Genomic DNA, 14,857 nt, shown 5'->3' on the forward strand with positions numbered 1-14,857 from the left:
CAAAGGCTGTTTGTGGTGAAACACAGAATTACAGATCAATATAACTGAATGAAACAGAATAATATTTGAGCTTCCCTTAATGTAAGAAATTAAAAACTTTTGTTGATTTTGACAAATTTATGTGTCTTAAATTGGACTTCAGGAAAACTTAAGAAACTTTCATCTGACTGAAATCATAACTCAAGTTGGAAAAAAATGTTAAACTGTTCATTGTAGCAGATACTTAAAGGCTTATCAGGAGAGCTTCAGGGAACAGGTACAGGGGATTTTTTTTAATACTAGGAACAAATAATTAATTCCCTTTTTCCATTTTTTTCTCTAACTGGAGTTCTGAATGAGTAACTTCTTGTATCTCAGCCTGAGAAATGAATCCCCCACCTCCTGCTTTATATCAGGACAAGATTAGACATGATCACTTTTGGTCCCACACTTACCTTTTTATGGAAGTACAGGTATGCCACAGATGCGTAAGCCAACAGGATAAGGTATGTCCTTTTTTATACCAAACTTAGCCAGTATTTTAACTTGCTTGTAGAAATTACACTTCATTAAATATGCATTTTTTTAGATGTAAACAAAGCATGTTTTCGAGAGAAAAGAAAATATACTTTTTTCCCCTCGTTAAACCTATGAAAAACCTGCCAAACTCTGAAATGCTCTAGTAGCAAAATTATTTTTTGCTGTTCTTAATTGAAGACTCACAATCTAATTTTCCCCTTCATATAGCATCTATTCTGAGTACACAATCAGTAAAATGAATTCATAGTACCACTAACCTTTGTTGTCTGCAGCTATAAATCCAAGAATGTTTTCATGCCGTAGCATAACTGTTTGATAAATTTCTGCTTCACGAAACCATGAGCGTTCCTCTCTTGAGGAAAAGATCTTCACAGCAACTTCTTCTCCTCTCCACTTCCCTCGCCAGACTTCTCCAAAGCGACCCTTACCAATGCTTTCTTGAAGTACTATAGTTCTCGCAATTGTTCTTTGCACAAGTAAAGGTAAACCTAAAAAATAGATTTAGCATTAACCTTAAACAGCACTAAGAAAATAAGGACTTAGGTACTAAATACAAGATCCATATTTGATAAGATATTTCTCTTAGAATGCACATAAACCCTCTTAAGATTTTCACAGCTGTTGTGAACTGCTAACAAGCATGTAGGTAAGATGCTGCTTTCAACCTTATAGGCCAGCAATAAAAGTATTCAAAGTTACTATGCTACAAACTGTGTCTACACAGAAAACAAACTTCCTTTCAGTTTAGAATTTTGGCAGTTGTTGACCCATAAAGTTTTATTTTAATGAAAAAAATAAACCATGAAGTGATCAGGATTGAGTTTTGTGGGTTTTTTTTTGTTGCTGTCTTAAAAAAAAAAAAAAAAAAATCCGCCCATAACTCCCCTGGCAAAGCAGTTCAAGAGCACTTTCGCTACTGATTCACTTACTTGATTTATCACTAGATATGACTTGGTCCATTTCTAAGTTAAAGTGAAACCATGCTTATCAGCAACACTGACTGCTGAATGTTCACACTCATGCCCAAGTATGCCAGTAGCTTTCTAGTACTCTCAAGCCACAGTAAAACAGGAATGCAATCTTCCCATTTTACAGACCATTCTTGTGCCCTTTACTATAGATATACTTGAGAAAAATGCTTACATTCATGAAGGCTTCAAAGCTTCAGAACATCCACATGCTTCCAAACTCACCGCACCTCATAATTTGCTTCTGTAAGTTTATACAACAAGAAGCACTAACATCCCCCAAAGACTGTGGTTTTTTTGTTTGTTTAGCTTGTCTGGTTTTTGTTTGTAGGGTTTGTTGTTGGGTTTTGTTTTGTTAAGTCTTTATTTTATGTCTTTCCTGTTGTAACTGCAGGGCTTGCCACAGAATTCTGTAGTGATACTACAGTACAGGATGAATGCATCAGCCAGGTTATCTGCTCAGACTAAGCTCTCTTGGTATAAGATTACTTCATTTAAACACTTTACAAAATAATCTATTACTCCATAATGACTGTTCCAAGAGCTGATAGAAGAACATCTGTATTTCCTTACATTATGGAAAATAAATCCCAACAAATAGCTCACACAACTAGTTCTCATCCAATCTCTGGATATTCTTTGCTAATAACAGCACTAGAAGAACATCTGATATGGTCAGCAGCATTGTCATGCTTATGTCTCAGTCTGAGGAGTGCAAATTAAAACACTACAGCATTCAGAGGAGTTCCTCAAGACTTACTGACTTGCAGGAATTTTCTGTGTGATCTGTGCTGACAACATACCTACACGAAGAAAGGAAAGGAAAAAAAAGGCACCATACCCGTGACTTAATCATTGTCAGGTGCTACAATAATTCCTACTGAGAAAATTAAAGTTTTTGCTGTAATAGCTGTCCTCAGGTCAATTGTGTTGTGTGCCCAAACTGTAAATGCTCACCTGCGAAGCCTAACTTCCATTCTTTATGGACAGACTTTTGAAATGCATAAAAGGCAAGACTAGAACAACCACACAACCAAACTCACACCTGAAAATATAAAATTAGACTTTATTGGGCAGAGAAAGCATCCTCCTTAGCACTTACGTACTACTGCAAAATCCACTGACAAATGTTATATACAACTTGATTTTGTATACTTGAAATGGGTGACACGCCTATTATTTTTTTTCCTACAGCTGCTTCAGAAAACTGTTTGTACGTTTTCAGTTTCAGATGCACTGCTCTCAACTTGCTGTACCATTTAAAGACAATCCTTCTTGTTTAAAGAAGATGTCCCAGGATTATCAGCTAACCTCTAAACCAGGTGTGTCCAACTAATTTTCACCTAAAATTTGTAGCATTTATACAGTAATTTTAGCAGTAGTTACATTTATACAATCCTAAAATTTCATTCGGTCCTTTGAAGGCAACCGCGAGACTGATGTGGCCCCCAGTAAAAATGAGTTAGACACACCTGGTCTAAACCTTCCAGACATTGAACACTACAAACGCCAAATCATCACATTAGCATGTCACAGTGCAATAAAAACTTTGCTAACTGTGATCTAATCACCTTGCTCCTATGCTTTTTTATAATATTTATAAGATTCAGCTTGCTTGTATTTTTTGCAACTGTGCTTTCCCTTACTACTGCTGCTGAACAAACCCAGAATATTCTAATCCATATTTATCTTACATACATAAGAATTCCTTACAGATGTTCTGTTGCAACTGAGCAGTCTCTTTTTGCTATAGAGGAAATATGGATCTTGAGCGATTGCTTTACTGTAAACCAGACTGCCTGAAAAGTAGCTCACTGGAGACAGCAGCAATGTTACCCTTTGACATACACATTGGGCACAACTGTATTTCAAGCTCTTGGAGTACAGCTTCTTTTAACTGTGCATGGAAAAAAGATGTCAGTCAGTTTGCTCATCAGGAGCATAAGAAAATTCAAGACCATGTTTAATTGAAAAGCAGCTCATAACATTTAGCAACTTGTATTCAGCCACAGTCATCCAATTTATACCTGAAGCCTTCCCTCATCTTCATACATCCATCCATCATCATCTTCATGAGCATCCTCAAGCCTTCTGAGAGTTTAAACAAAAGAGTTCTTTTGCTTTTCCATATCTTAACTGTATTCTGATTAGTTTGGACCAATGACTGTCCAATGCATAAGTTTGAATCTGATTTGGTTAATTTGGGAATTAAGGAATTAAGTTCTAAAGCACTAAATGTGGCCAACAAAAGCCGCTGCTCTTTATTCTTGTTCATAAGTTTCTGTCCATAATATTTCCTCTGAAGAGTAATAAAAAAACCCAACCGCATGAACTGTGAAAAAACTCATTCCCATCAAGCATCTATGAACTGCAGATAAATTTTTAAGTTTTACATTCACTTAAACTGACTCAACGTTACATTGATTTTTGTGACCCTTTGGATTTCTAAATACCAAGTTCCTGCTTGAAGTCACCTACCCATAATAACCAAATTTATCTCCCCTGTTTTTGGCAATTCTTCCTATTTCCTTCCAATTTAGTTACTCTGTCATTTGTGAGCTGGAAAGTAACAGCTGGGCATCCCCATCTGTCTATAAAATACGTAGTTGATATTCAGAGATTTGTATCATGATCTAAAAATCATTCTCAGCTACAGGAGACTCTGAAATCCTTCTCTTAGAAGCTTCACATCTATTTTAAATGTTTCATCAATTCCTTTCATTAAGCTTCTAGTGGTTTCACGGCAATATTAACAGAACTCAAGACTGAATAATTAACAACAGCTTACTATTCAGCATTGCAGAAAATGAATTCTATCTCCCCTTTGATCTGAACAGGGAGTTAATTTTTAAAGTTTTGATCACTTCTCTGTTTTATATGCTTCTCTTCAGACAATGCTGTAATACAAAACTGGTACAATCTTTTTTATTTGACTATGAGCTCTTTTGGCCCTTCAGCATGAATTCAAGAACAGAACATTTACTTTAGGTCACCAGATCAAACGCTTCCTTAGCTGTGCTTCTTAAATCTGGATTTGCTTTGTTCTGTACATCATCATCATGTCTCTTGCAACCTCTTGCACCAACAACATCCCTGTCACAGTTCAGTTTCTGACAAGCTTAAGCACTATTTTAACTAGCAGGTCTGACTTTTCTCCCTTCAGTGACCCTGTTCCCCACCCCCAGTTTATTCCATAAATGTACAGTCTTCTCAAATTTAAATGTGCTGTACCAAAGTCTGGATTAAAATACATATTTCAATTAGATTCAAATGCTGCAGGCATACTTCAGGACACAAGAAAATTATCAGTTCAGGTACTAAGGCACCATGAATTTACATAGTCATTGACTGACTGGTTCTGAGACAAGTGACAGAAGTCATTGCAAATATATACACTGCCAACAGTACAGAAAATAAGTACTTGAAGCACCTCCTATCCCACTGTCATAATAAAAGGGAAGTACAGAACACTAAATAATACTAATGCTGGTCTTACAAACAGCTGAACAACACAGAACTCACTGCTGCTCATATTAAAGAAACATCCAATCTTGCTTTACAGGGAACATGACTGTCTTTCAAGCATAAGAACAAATTGGTGAACAGCTTTCCTTATGGGTAAGTCATGCAGCCACCAGTAAGCAGTGCTCAAACACTATAGTAGGTCAGGTACTCTGGGAGTCAAGACCAGTGTGACTGTCCTGAAGCTCTGAAAACTAAGTAATTCCCCAGCATGTTGCTTTTAATTGAAGTGTAATTTGTAAATAGGCAAAGGCACCACAGGGAAGAAGGTCAGAAGGAAAATGAAGGAACGTTCCTGATAAGAAATGGAAAGACCAACTGACAGCTAAGACTGAATTAACTGTATCACAGGCCTGACTTCTGATGTAAAGAAGTGTGGGAAATAAGCCACGTAGAAAGTGGCAGAAGTGCTATGATTATCTACAGAGGTTAAAAGGCAAACTGTCAATCAGACATTAACCAAATATGACTAAATAAAGATTAAGGGGAAGACTTCAAAGGCTTTCTTTCCTGGGTTTACTGAAGTGACAGCAGATAGCACATTGTGGATTACTACTTCTATATAGAATAAACACCTGCTCTTTTAAGGTTTATCTTGTTTTAAATTAGAACTTGTTTTCAGCCACCTTTAGGAAAAGTCTGTACCTGCAGACTTTAAGAGTTGTATGCTTCTAATAGTGTAACAATCATATATCACAACTTCCTGCATTCCAAAAACTGTATAACTCTGACTCCTCCATATTCTCTTACTAGGTCTCTTATTGCAGTATGCCCCACCCTAGAAAGAACATAACTGGAGAAGTCCAGAATTTGCATTTATCAAGTTCTAGCCCAATATGTTGTTAGTTCTACTAATCACTTTCATTATTTGATTTAGTCCTCTGTTAGCAAAAGAAAAAATTGAGGTAAACAAACTAATAATGCTCTATTTCTAACCAGAAAGCAACTTACCCTATCACAATCAAATCTTATTAGGACACAAAAAAGCTTTCTCAGTTGAAACATAACTGCCTACAGACTCAGTGCCTACTCGACCTCACCAGTGAAGATACAACTAAAGATGAATTATTTTGACCTATACTCTAAACATGTTTACCAAGTTATGTTGATTTTACTTGATAGAGCTACAGGCTATTCAGTTTTACCAGTTACTGCCATTGGGAAAGAAATACAACCTAGATGGTTGGGGTTTGTTATCATTTTTTCCAATTCTGGATAAGAGAAGGCTGTGGGGAGACCTTATTGTGGTATTTCAGTACTTAAAAGAGGCCTATAAGAAAGATGAGGACAGACTTTTCAGCAGGGCCTGTTGCAGTAAGACAAGGGGTAATGGTTTTAAACTAAAGGAGCAGAGATTCAGGCTGGACATGGATTTCATTTGCAAGTAGTAGGAATAATTTTCAGTATTAAAACTTTTTATATAGTAGAAGGCTGATAAGAGGTTACAGTACACAATCTGATGTCTCGCTGTTTAACATGAATTGGAGATTAATTAATTAATACAATTATCTGATGCATCAACCCCTATTAAATAATATTTCTGTGACACAGACCACCACAAGTCTACAATTAACTATGGCAGGATTACAGTAGCAGAGACTATGTCTCATCTTCCCAGAGCAACATCTGTTGAAGTCAGAATTAAAACAATAATTCATGAAATCAAGGTATAGAAGTTCTTCAGACATGGTCTGCCTACTGCATCCATTCTATACACATAGAAATGGTTACTTGCAACTGAGAACACATCTTCTGTAAGAAGAGAACTGGCTAATTAACTTGGAATTCAGAATATTCTTCATATACCAATAGCTACAGATATAAATTAATTTTCAGTTTAAAACCAAAGAAAAAACTTCAGAAATTATCTTAAAACCACAGAAAACGATAATTTAGATATCCTGTGCAGAACAAAAAGGCCTTACAAATAGAGGAAACAACACATTTACAATAGCTGACTGTGATATTCCCTACAGACTGTGCTCTGAGAATGATGAGGAACAGTGACAGCAACTCAATGTTCTTTTACTTCTATATGTTGGATCTCCACTGATATGAAATGAATCTACATGGAAATACCTATTGAATAAAAAGTATAAGTAGATTTGACAATTATTTTTTTTTTAAATGATGCCTTACAAGTCTCTTAAGCACAGTAATTACGGCTAAAGTGTGACATTACCTGACCCAGATCCTGAAGTTGTCATGTCATAAATTAAATCCTTTAAAGTAGTTCCTTCTGATATAAAGGGACGATCCAATGAGGGATCTTCTTCACTTGGCACACGATGATGAATTATAGTACGATTATGACAAAGATAGAGAAGCAACATTAGTGAAATGCAGACAAAGCAGACAGGTCCAGCAATGACAGCAGCCAGTTCCACAGGTCCTAGATTAGAAGATGGTTTTCCTGGAGTAGGGCCTGACAATAAAAAAAATAAAAGAAAACAGTAAAAATATTTCTTCCTATGCAACTAAATTTATTGTCTTTTGCAGTGATCTTCACATTATTTCAATGTTATTGTGCAGAAATTTTGGCAAATACATTTTCAAGAATCAAAAAAAGTATTAAAAGCAACTATGTGCTTACTCATAGTTTCCATTTAACTTGCATATAAGTCTTCAAAACTGGCCCTAACATCCTTCTCCAGAAGACTATATTTCTTGTTGCAAATATCTTGAAATTTTATTTGCATAATCTGAAGTGTACTTTAGGCCTTCAAAATTCACCTACAACTTCAAAACTGAAACTTCCACTCTTATAGAATTTTCTGTTTAAAAAAATAATAATTAAAAAAACCCAAATATGCCAAAGCCCTTACCTGGTGTTGGAATTGGAAGTTCTATTTTATTGCAGTGGTCTCTTTCACAGCAATGAGGTACAGTAATGACACCATCTCTGGAGGAAGGGGCACAAACAAATGGCCTGTCTCGGGGAATTAGATCAGTTTCTGCTATACACATACTATTGTGTATGACTTTGTCTGCAGTTCGTGTTACTGAGGTAAAACATAGCCCATCTGTCACACATGTAAAGTTGTCTTTTGTACATAGGTGGCAGTAACACTGTAATGCTGTATTGAGAAAAAAAAAACCCATTAATATTAGTATTGGTACATGTTCTGAGTAGAGAAAGAAACAGAAGTCCAAAACACTACAAGGCCTATAATCTTTTTGGTTACATACATCCCTCTCTATTTAAATAATTGGCGATCTGATCTCAAATATACATTCAATCTCAGTCTTGATTTCAGAGTTGTACTCCTTTCTCTGAAAACACCTCCTTCCTCCAAGATTTTGAATCAAAACAAATTATTGCCAATTATCCTCTACTGTTGCAGAAAAGACACGAAAACATTCTTAGGATTCACTACAAAAAGATAACTCGTGTTTCAGAGTCACCAGGTGATAGACCAGTCAGAAAAAGGGAAGAAAAAAAACCCTCACCATGAATGGGAGAGCAAAATTATTTGTTTAATAGGAAGATCATTGAAAAAATATTTAGAAGGTACACAAAATGAGAACTGGCACATGGGAAAGTAAAGCTTAACAGTACCACTTTTTGAAGATGAGATTTCCCACCCCTAACCCTCCCATCAGAGGAAAAAAAGGAGAGCCAGATTTTAATTATGAGAATATTTAACCGAAAATGTCTTGTTTGTGTGCCTTTGGTAATTTACAGTTGAACAAATTACTTTTTAACCCATTAAAACCATTAAAAGTTTCTTAAAATAGTCACACATTACTTCTTTCAACTTTTTTAACAAGCAGGCCTTTATCTTGCTTCATCATTACTTTGTTTCTATTTAAACAATATTCTTCGCTCTTCATAACTGCGTACACATCTGAATGCCTACAGCAAGAGACAGATATTCAGTAAGATATATTTACTTTTAGTCACGGTACAGATGCCAAGTTACCTGAAGTGAAAAATGAGATTTGGGTTGACTTTGTTACATTCGCTCATCTTCCAGATCTCCTGAATCTGTAGAGACACACTGATACCACTATCACTAAATAAAGTATTTGGTGTCTGATTTTCCTCATTCATTTTGTTTCCAGCTCGCCTTCGCTACAGGATTCCCAATGAGTGCAACTTGATACAATTTATACTTTTGTTCCAGTTTGATGCCACTATCTTCTAGTGTCCTGCCAGGACACAGTATACTGTCACACACAATCGAATGGTTTTCTCAGGACAAATAGATCACTAAATCTGAAGCTACTCTCCCCATCCCTTAAAAGCAGAAAACAATGCCTAATGATCTGAATACACAAACCTTCTAGCAATACAGGGTTGTGCTGCTCTCTAGTGGACATACTCTTAAAAAAAAAGGGAAAAAAAAAAAAAAAAAAAAAACAACACACAACCCAAGCAAACAAACAAACCAAAAACCCCAAACCACACACACACAAAAACACAAACACACCAAAAAACCCTCAGCAACAACAAAAACCCAAACCAAACACAACAAAAAACATGAAAAATGCTTCAGCGCCCTTCCTACTCTTGCCATTTACAATTCCTCATGCCTTCCAACTCAACTGGCTAACAGCAGAATTTCGGTATTTTACTAACAGGAAAACTAATTCAACTTCTTCAGCACTGATCCATACCAGGAGGAGAATAAATGGAATACCCTTGCCCATGCCTCACTCTCCATTTATCTATGTGTAAAAGAACAAAGACCAAACGAACACACTGTAGATGAAATTTAACATCAGTGGGATGAGATGTTAATGACCAAGAGCAGTTAAATGACTTCATTCCTATAGGAAGTGTTTCCACTTATAAACAATCTCAAAGAGAAAAAAAAAAAAAAAAAAAAAAAAACAAAACACCCACACTGTTGTCCTCTTGGAAACAGATATTTTTGCTTTGTGTCCAAGTAGTCCATGCTCTACTCAGACAAGCACTACAGTAATTTTAAGAACACAGACAGAAACCAGTCAGGTCTCCAAGTTCACTTAAATGAATACATACCTTTCTAGAAGGGGACAATGACAGTATGCAATGAGACAATGACAACTCTGATGTAAGCTGATCTTCCAGAGCCAGTAATATCTTTCAGGTATAAAACATTCTAATAAATCTACTATCACAAAAAACTCCTTTAAAACTACTACATTCAAAGAGGAGAAAAAAAAGAGTTTTCACTCAATGCTTACTCCAAATTTTCCATGGCACAGAATTTTTTTTTTTTTTAAGTAACACAATGGTGTTTGGATGGAACTACTAGCATAAAGCTCAACTACCAAGTAATGAAAGGTCATGTCTGTTTGAGAGATGAGGGTTGGGAAATGAAAGTACCAACGAATGCACTGAAGGTTATATAGACAACCTGTGACAAACCCAAGAACAGAAACTGTGTCACCATAGTGACTTTGTGCCTTCTGTATTGCATTTACTCACTGCGCCATGACAATTCTACATAACCATTCTTGCTTTATGTGACTGACTACCAAAACAGAAAACAATGAGATAATGCAGTTATAAAAGCATGTGTGCATATTATGACACATATGTCACAGAAGTTAACAGCATACTTCTCATACCTCAATCTGATTTAATAATAGATTATCCTCTCATGTTGAACGCAATTACTGAGCTAATTTCTCAGGCTCAGACTCTCAGTTCGACAGTTTTGTATTTCTGTCAAAAAGTCTCTCTTCCATGGTGTTGCAGCCTGTAAAGCCCACAGTGAGGCTAAACAAGCTGACAACATATGAGACACTGAAACTACACAGCTTGACAAGACTTAAAATAAGCTGGTTCCCAAGCACTAAGATATTAATGCTATACACAAAATGTGAACAGAGAATTAAGTACATCCTGTCCACTTCTAAAAGTCTATACCATTAGGTACCTATCAAAACAGTCCTTTTTTATACCTGTTGCCTTTCTGAAGTCAGAAAATTCCACAAAGACTTTATATTTAGAATTGCACAAAACCCTATGAATCACTATCCAGTATTTGCCAGCATCTTGCAGAACTACTTTAGCTAGACAATTTAGCACAGAACACCACTTTCAGCCAAAGATTTTCTGGTTGGAAACAGTATGTTGAAATACAGTATTTCAAAGGATGCCAGTAAAATGTATTACTGCAGTTAAAACTTCTGAGGTGCTCTAAAAAAAAAAATACCCACACCCATATCTCATGAGTAATAAAAAAATTTATATTAATACTTTTATTTAATCGTGTATTTTTGGTTTACAAATCTAAAAAGGAGAAATAGTCCCAGGCCCCCAGCAGCAGCACTATGCTGAAGAAGAAACTCCACATCCTTCCCTCATGACACTGTAACTCTTCTCCTATGGAAAATACAAGTGACACCTTGAAACAAAAATCTTATCAGAACAACAAGCAGGACTTTTGTTTCTACGAGATCGAGAGTTTTAAGGGACAGAGGCTATGATGTGCAAGAGACAGTAGCAGATTTTGGGGAGATGAGCAAGAGGGCTGTAATGTTTACTGGTAGGTTTCTTACCTGTGTAATAAAATTTGCCAGAAGAAAGAAAAGCATAATACAGAAAGGTGCTGTCAGCTTCCTGTTCTCTTTCAGACAGTCCCCTCAAACAACACACTTGACTCATCTCTGAACTCTTGCAGCTCAAGATACAAAAATGTTTAGGTCTTACAACATCTGGGACATGGGTTCATTTTTTTTTAACCACAATACTTCACGACCTTCACTAATTAATTTTTCTCACAAAGGTACTAATTAAGTTTAACTTGTAACATAACAGCATTATATACCAAGTTTTCAGGACAACTTTCACATTTAATCTATCTTTGTTAAGCAAAACTTCCACTGAAAACAGCAGGTTTTGGTATCCAAAGTGATGTACTCAAGAAAACAGACAAATCCTCAACTTGCAAGTAATAATAAAACCTTGTGGAAAAATCCTGGCTTCAAAAAAAATCAATATTGTATCCTCCGTAGTGCAGGTACCAAATGGCACCATCAGGTTTTTCTGCACATAATCCGTAAAGCTACTCACAGACACGTTCACACCTCTTACAGTAAGATGCAGTCAAAGTTTGTTTCTGGTATCTTTCATAGAAGAGTATGCTTTAGAAAAACAAAATAAAGTTAAAATTAAAACCCTAGGTTATAATATTACTCATATTATTTAAAAAAATCTCCTTCATTTGTATTTTTCAATTCATTTCAGCATATGAATCAGATTTTTATCTTTATTTGCAATTAGAAGCAATTATGTGAATGCAAAAGTTTCCATGAGATGACTCCCCAAAATTCCAGAGAGACCAAAGATTATGGCTCACACAGTAAAACAAAAAATCAGACTCTGTCTTACAAATTAGGGCTGTTCTACTGTTCAGCTAGCTGCTGTGATTCATAACATGGCTGATCTCCTTATAAACCATATCATAAGACAATTCATTCACACAATAACACTAGTATATTGTAGAATGCAGCATCAGAAGCAACCAGAAAATGCCTAACTTTTGTCAACTCATGCTAAGAATACTAAATAACAGCAGCCAAATCATATCTTGAACTTCTTTGTTAACTTAAACCACAATATTTAGGCAAACTAACCCCTCTATCAGTGCCAGAATTTGTCTGTGATCAAGAACCCAGGATGCTCCCCTATTCCCTTGGATAGGGAGGACTAATTTTTTTTCTTTTTTTTTTTTTGGTAAACAAAATGTAGCACCCCACCACTTCCATCCTTAAGCTTTTATATGGAAGTCTATTGCCTTGTTTTCACCTTTAGACCTTAATTTCATGCCTGAGATTAAGTGAAAACTGGTTAGAGGCATTAGAGGAAAAAGTTCAAAGGTCAAATAAAGGTAAAATTTCCTTCCACATCTAAATTGGATGTGTTACATAAGAAAGCTCTAAATTATTAAAGCCTGCTGCATCATTTCAAGAACACACGAACCACCATGAGAAACTTAAGCTTACTTCATTCTTTCCACATCAAAGACTCTCCATCTTCAATAAGAATATGGGCAGTTAACACAGCATTTTAGTATAGCAAGTTATGTTTTCTTTAAGTAATGTTTGCTTTACAGCACAAATATCATCTTAGATAGAATTATGAACAACATGAGGTTGGACTAGATAACCTCTGAAGGTCTCTTCAAACTCAGAGTATTATGCAATTCTACGGCAAAAATGCAGATCAAGGAACGTCTTGAGGTTGTAATTGAACTTGTGGTGCTTCTTCACTTCCTCTTCAAGACCCAAAGCAATAAACAATCCACCAACAGAAGAATTTAGGAAGTGGACTGACTAAAAAAATGGGGATTTTGTGTATCCGTCATCATCATCTAACTTACTACAGCTGAAACTGAAACTTAAAACAACTAGAGTGTCTGTAACATTTGTATACCTCATTAGGACATGTGGTCCAAACTCCTAACCGAAGAACAAAACAGGCTATTAAGAACTCCTGTGATGTGTGAAACACCAGCTCTGCAACAGGACAGGTCTGATACTACAGCTCTCTTACAAGAGAGCACAGGCACAAGAAAGCTAGAGGTACCAGACCTTTTTAACTGCACAATATTCACCAAAGATTTTACTCCCCCACAGTTTGGTCCCCACAGAGCACACAGGTTAATTGTTTGTCTGTAACTGAAAGATCACCCACCCAAACCGCCGCGACACTCGCTTATAGAACCGACGCTCCCAACGATGTGGCATGTAACAGAGCAAATGCATCTGATGTGGGAGTTAAGGTAGTCTTTTACCTTCACCATGTGGAACATTCAACACGTATCTACAACAGCTGTGGCCGCTTGTCTCTCCTCGCCCGCGGCACTGTTAGTAAAGGGAGCCCGGCAAAGCACGGCGGCTTTTCCCAGGTACGGCGCCAAAGCCGGCGCAGCCCGGGCGCGGGCTAGCACCCACCCCGGGAGGCTGGCTGGTTCTCACAGCCTCCTCTGCCCGCATGGAGAGAGGAAGGAGGGTGCTCCGCCACCGATAACCAAGTTGCCTTCGCGGGACAAGGCCGCTCATATCCGCGTGGAAAAACGAGGGTCGGAGCCTCATCACGACCCAGGGCTGGCCGATGCCGTTCCGCCTCCTCAGGCCGCACCACGTCTGCCCCGCGCTACAGCCCCTCCCGCGGAGCCGCTGTTGCGCTCCGCCAACAAAGGGACGAGCAGTCCCCGGACACCGGGGACGGGGGGAGGTGAGGGGGAAAGGCGACTCCGCCCCAGCCGGCCCCTCCGCCATGTTGTTGAAAGGAATCAACGGGGACCCGCCGCCCCCCGCCGCTCTCCTCCCCACTCCCTAGGCACCACCTCACCCGCTCCCTCCCCTCCCTCACCAGACACGCATGCACTCACCGGCCGCCCCGGGGAAGAGCAGCGCGGCCACCGCCAGATAGAACAGGGCCCAGGGACGCCAGGTGGCCGCTACCGCCATGGTCCGGTCCCGGAACCGTAGAGCCAGAGGGTGCGCCAGGTTTCCGCCTTGCGAACCCCCTCCTTGCCCCTCCCCCCGAGAAAGAAACACAGAGACGCTCACGCCGCCTGCACCTCCCTAGCTCACTCCGAACGCTAATGTAACTGACGCAGCGGCGCCGCCTGATTGGCCGCTCAGCCCCGCTCCTCTCCCGCCCCGCCCCGCCCCCGCCCCCCGGCAGCTGCGGAGAACCCCAACAACTACAGACGTCTGGAGGGCGCAACTGGCGCGGCCAAGGGGCGGAGCCGGGACGTGATTGGCGGCTGGCTGACGGCGCCTCTTCGCGAGGCCGGCGGGGACGGTGTCTGGAAGGGTGGGTCCCGGCGGGTGCCGAGCAGGCCTTGGTGGCGTTGCTCGGCTAGGCGCTTGCATGGCGGGAGGCGCTGTGGGCAGCCGCC

The 14,857-nt window shown here is 38.6% G+C and overlaps 1 protein-coding gene across 4 annotated transcripts in view; it reads right to left on the minus strand.

The window, feature by feature from the left end:
* TGFBR1 (transforming growth factor beta receptor 1) overlaps positions 1-14,564 on the minus strand; it is a 35,695-nt gene extending 21,131 nt beyond the window's left edge. The window contains exons 1-4 of one of the 4 annotated variants that reach the window (XM_065830642.2): positions 14,342-14,564; positions 7,835-8,086; positions 7,192-7,434; positions 777-1,007 (exon numbers count right to left, since the gene is read on the minus strand). In XM_065830642.2, the coding sequence (XP_065686714.1) occupies positions 777-1,007; positions 7,192-7,434; positions 7,835-8,086; positions 14,342-14,420 (805 nt within the window). In that variant the 5' untranslated portion in view covers positions 14,421-14,564. Of the gene's footprint in view, positions 1-776; positions 1,008-7,191; positions 7,435-7,834; positions 8,087-8,758; positions 8,910-8,932; positions 9,347-13,741; positions 14,190-14,341 lie in introns of those variants that run through there. The other 3 variants (XM_065830643.2, XM_065830644.2, XM_065830641.2) reach the window with 3 other exon arrangements.
* Between the last annotated feature and the right edge of the window lie 293 nt (positions 14,565-14,857).

This window comes from Patagioenas fasciata, chromosome 2 (assembly GCF_037038585.1).
Source record: "Patagioenas fasciata isolate bPatFas1 chromosome 2, bPatFas1.hap1, whole genome shotgun sequence".
Lineage (NCBI taxonomy): Eukaryota > Metazoa > Chordata > Aves > Columbiformes > Columbidae > Patagioenas > Patagioenas fasciata.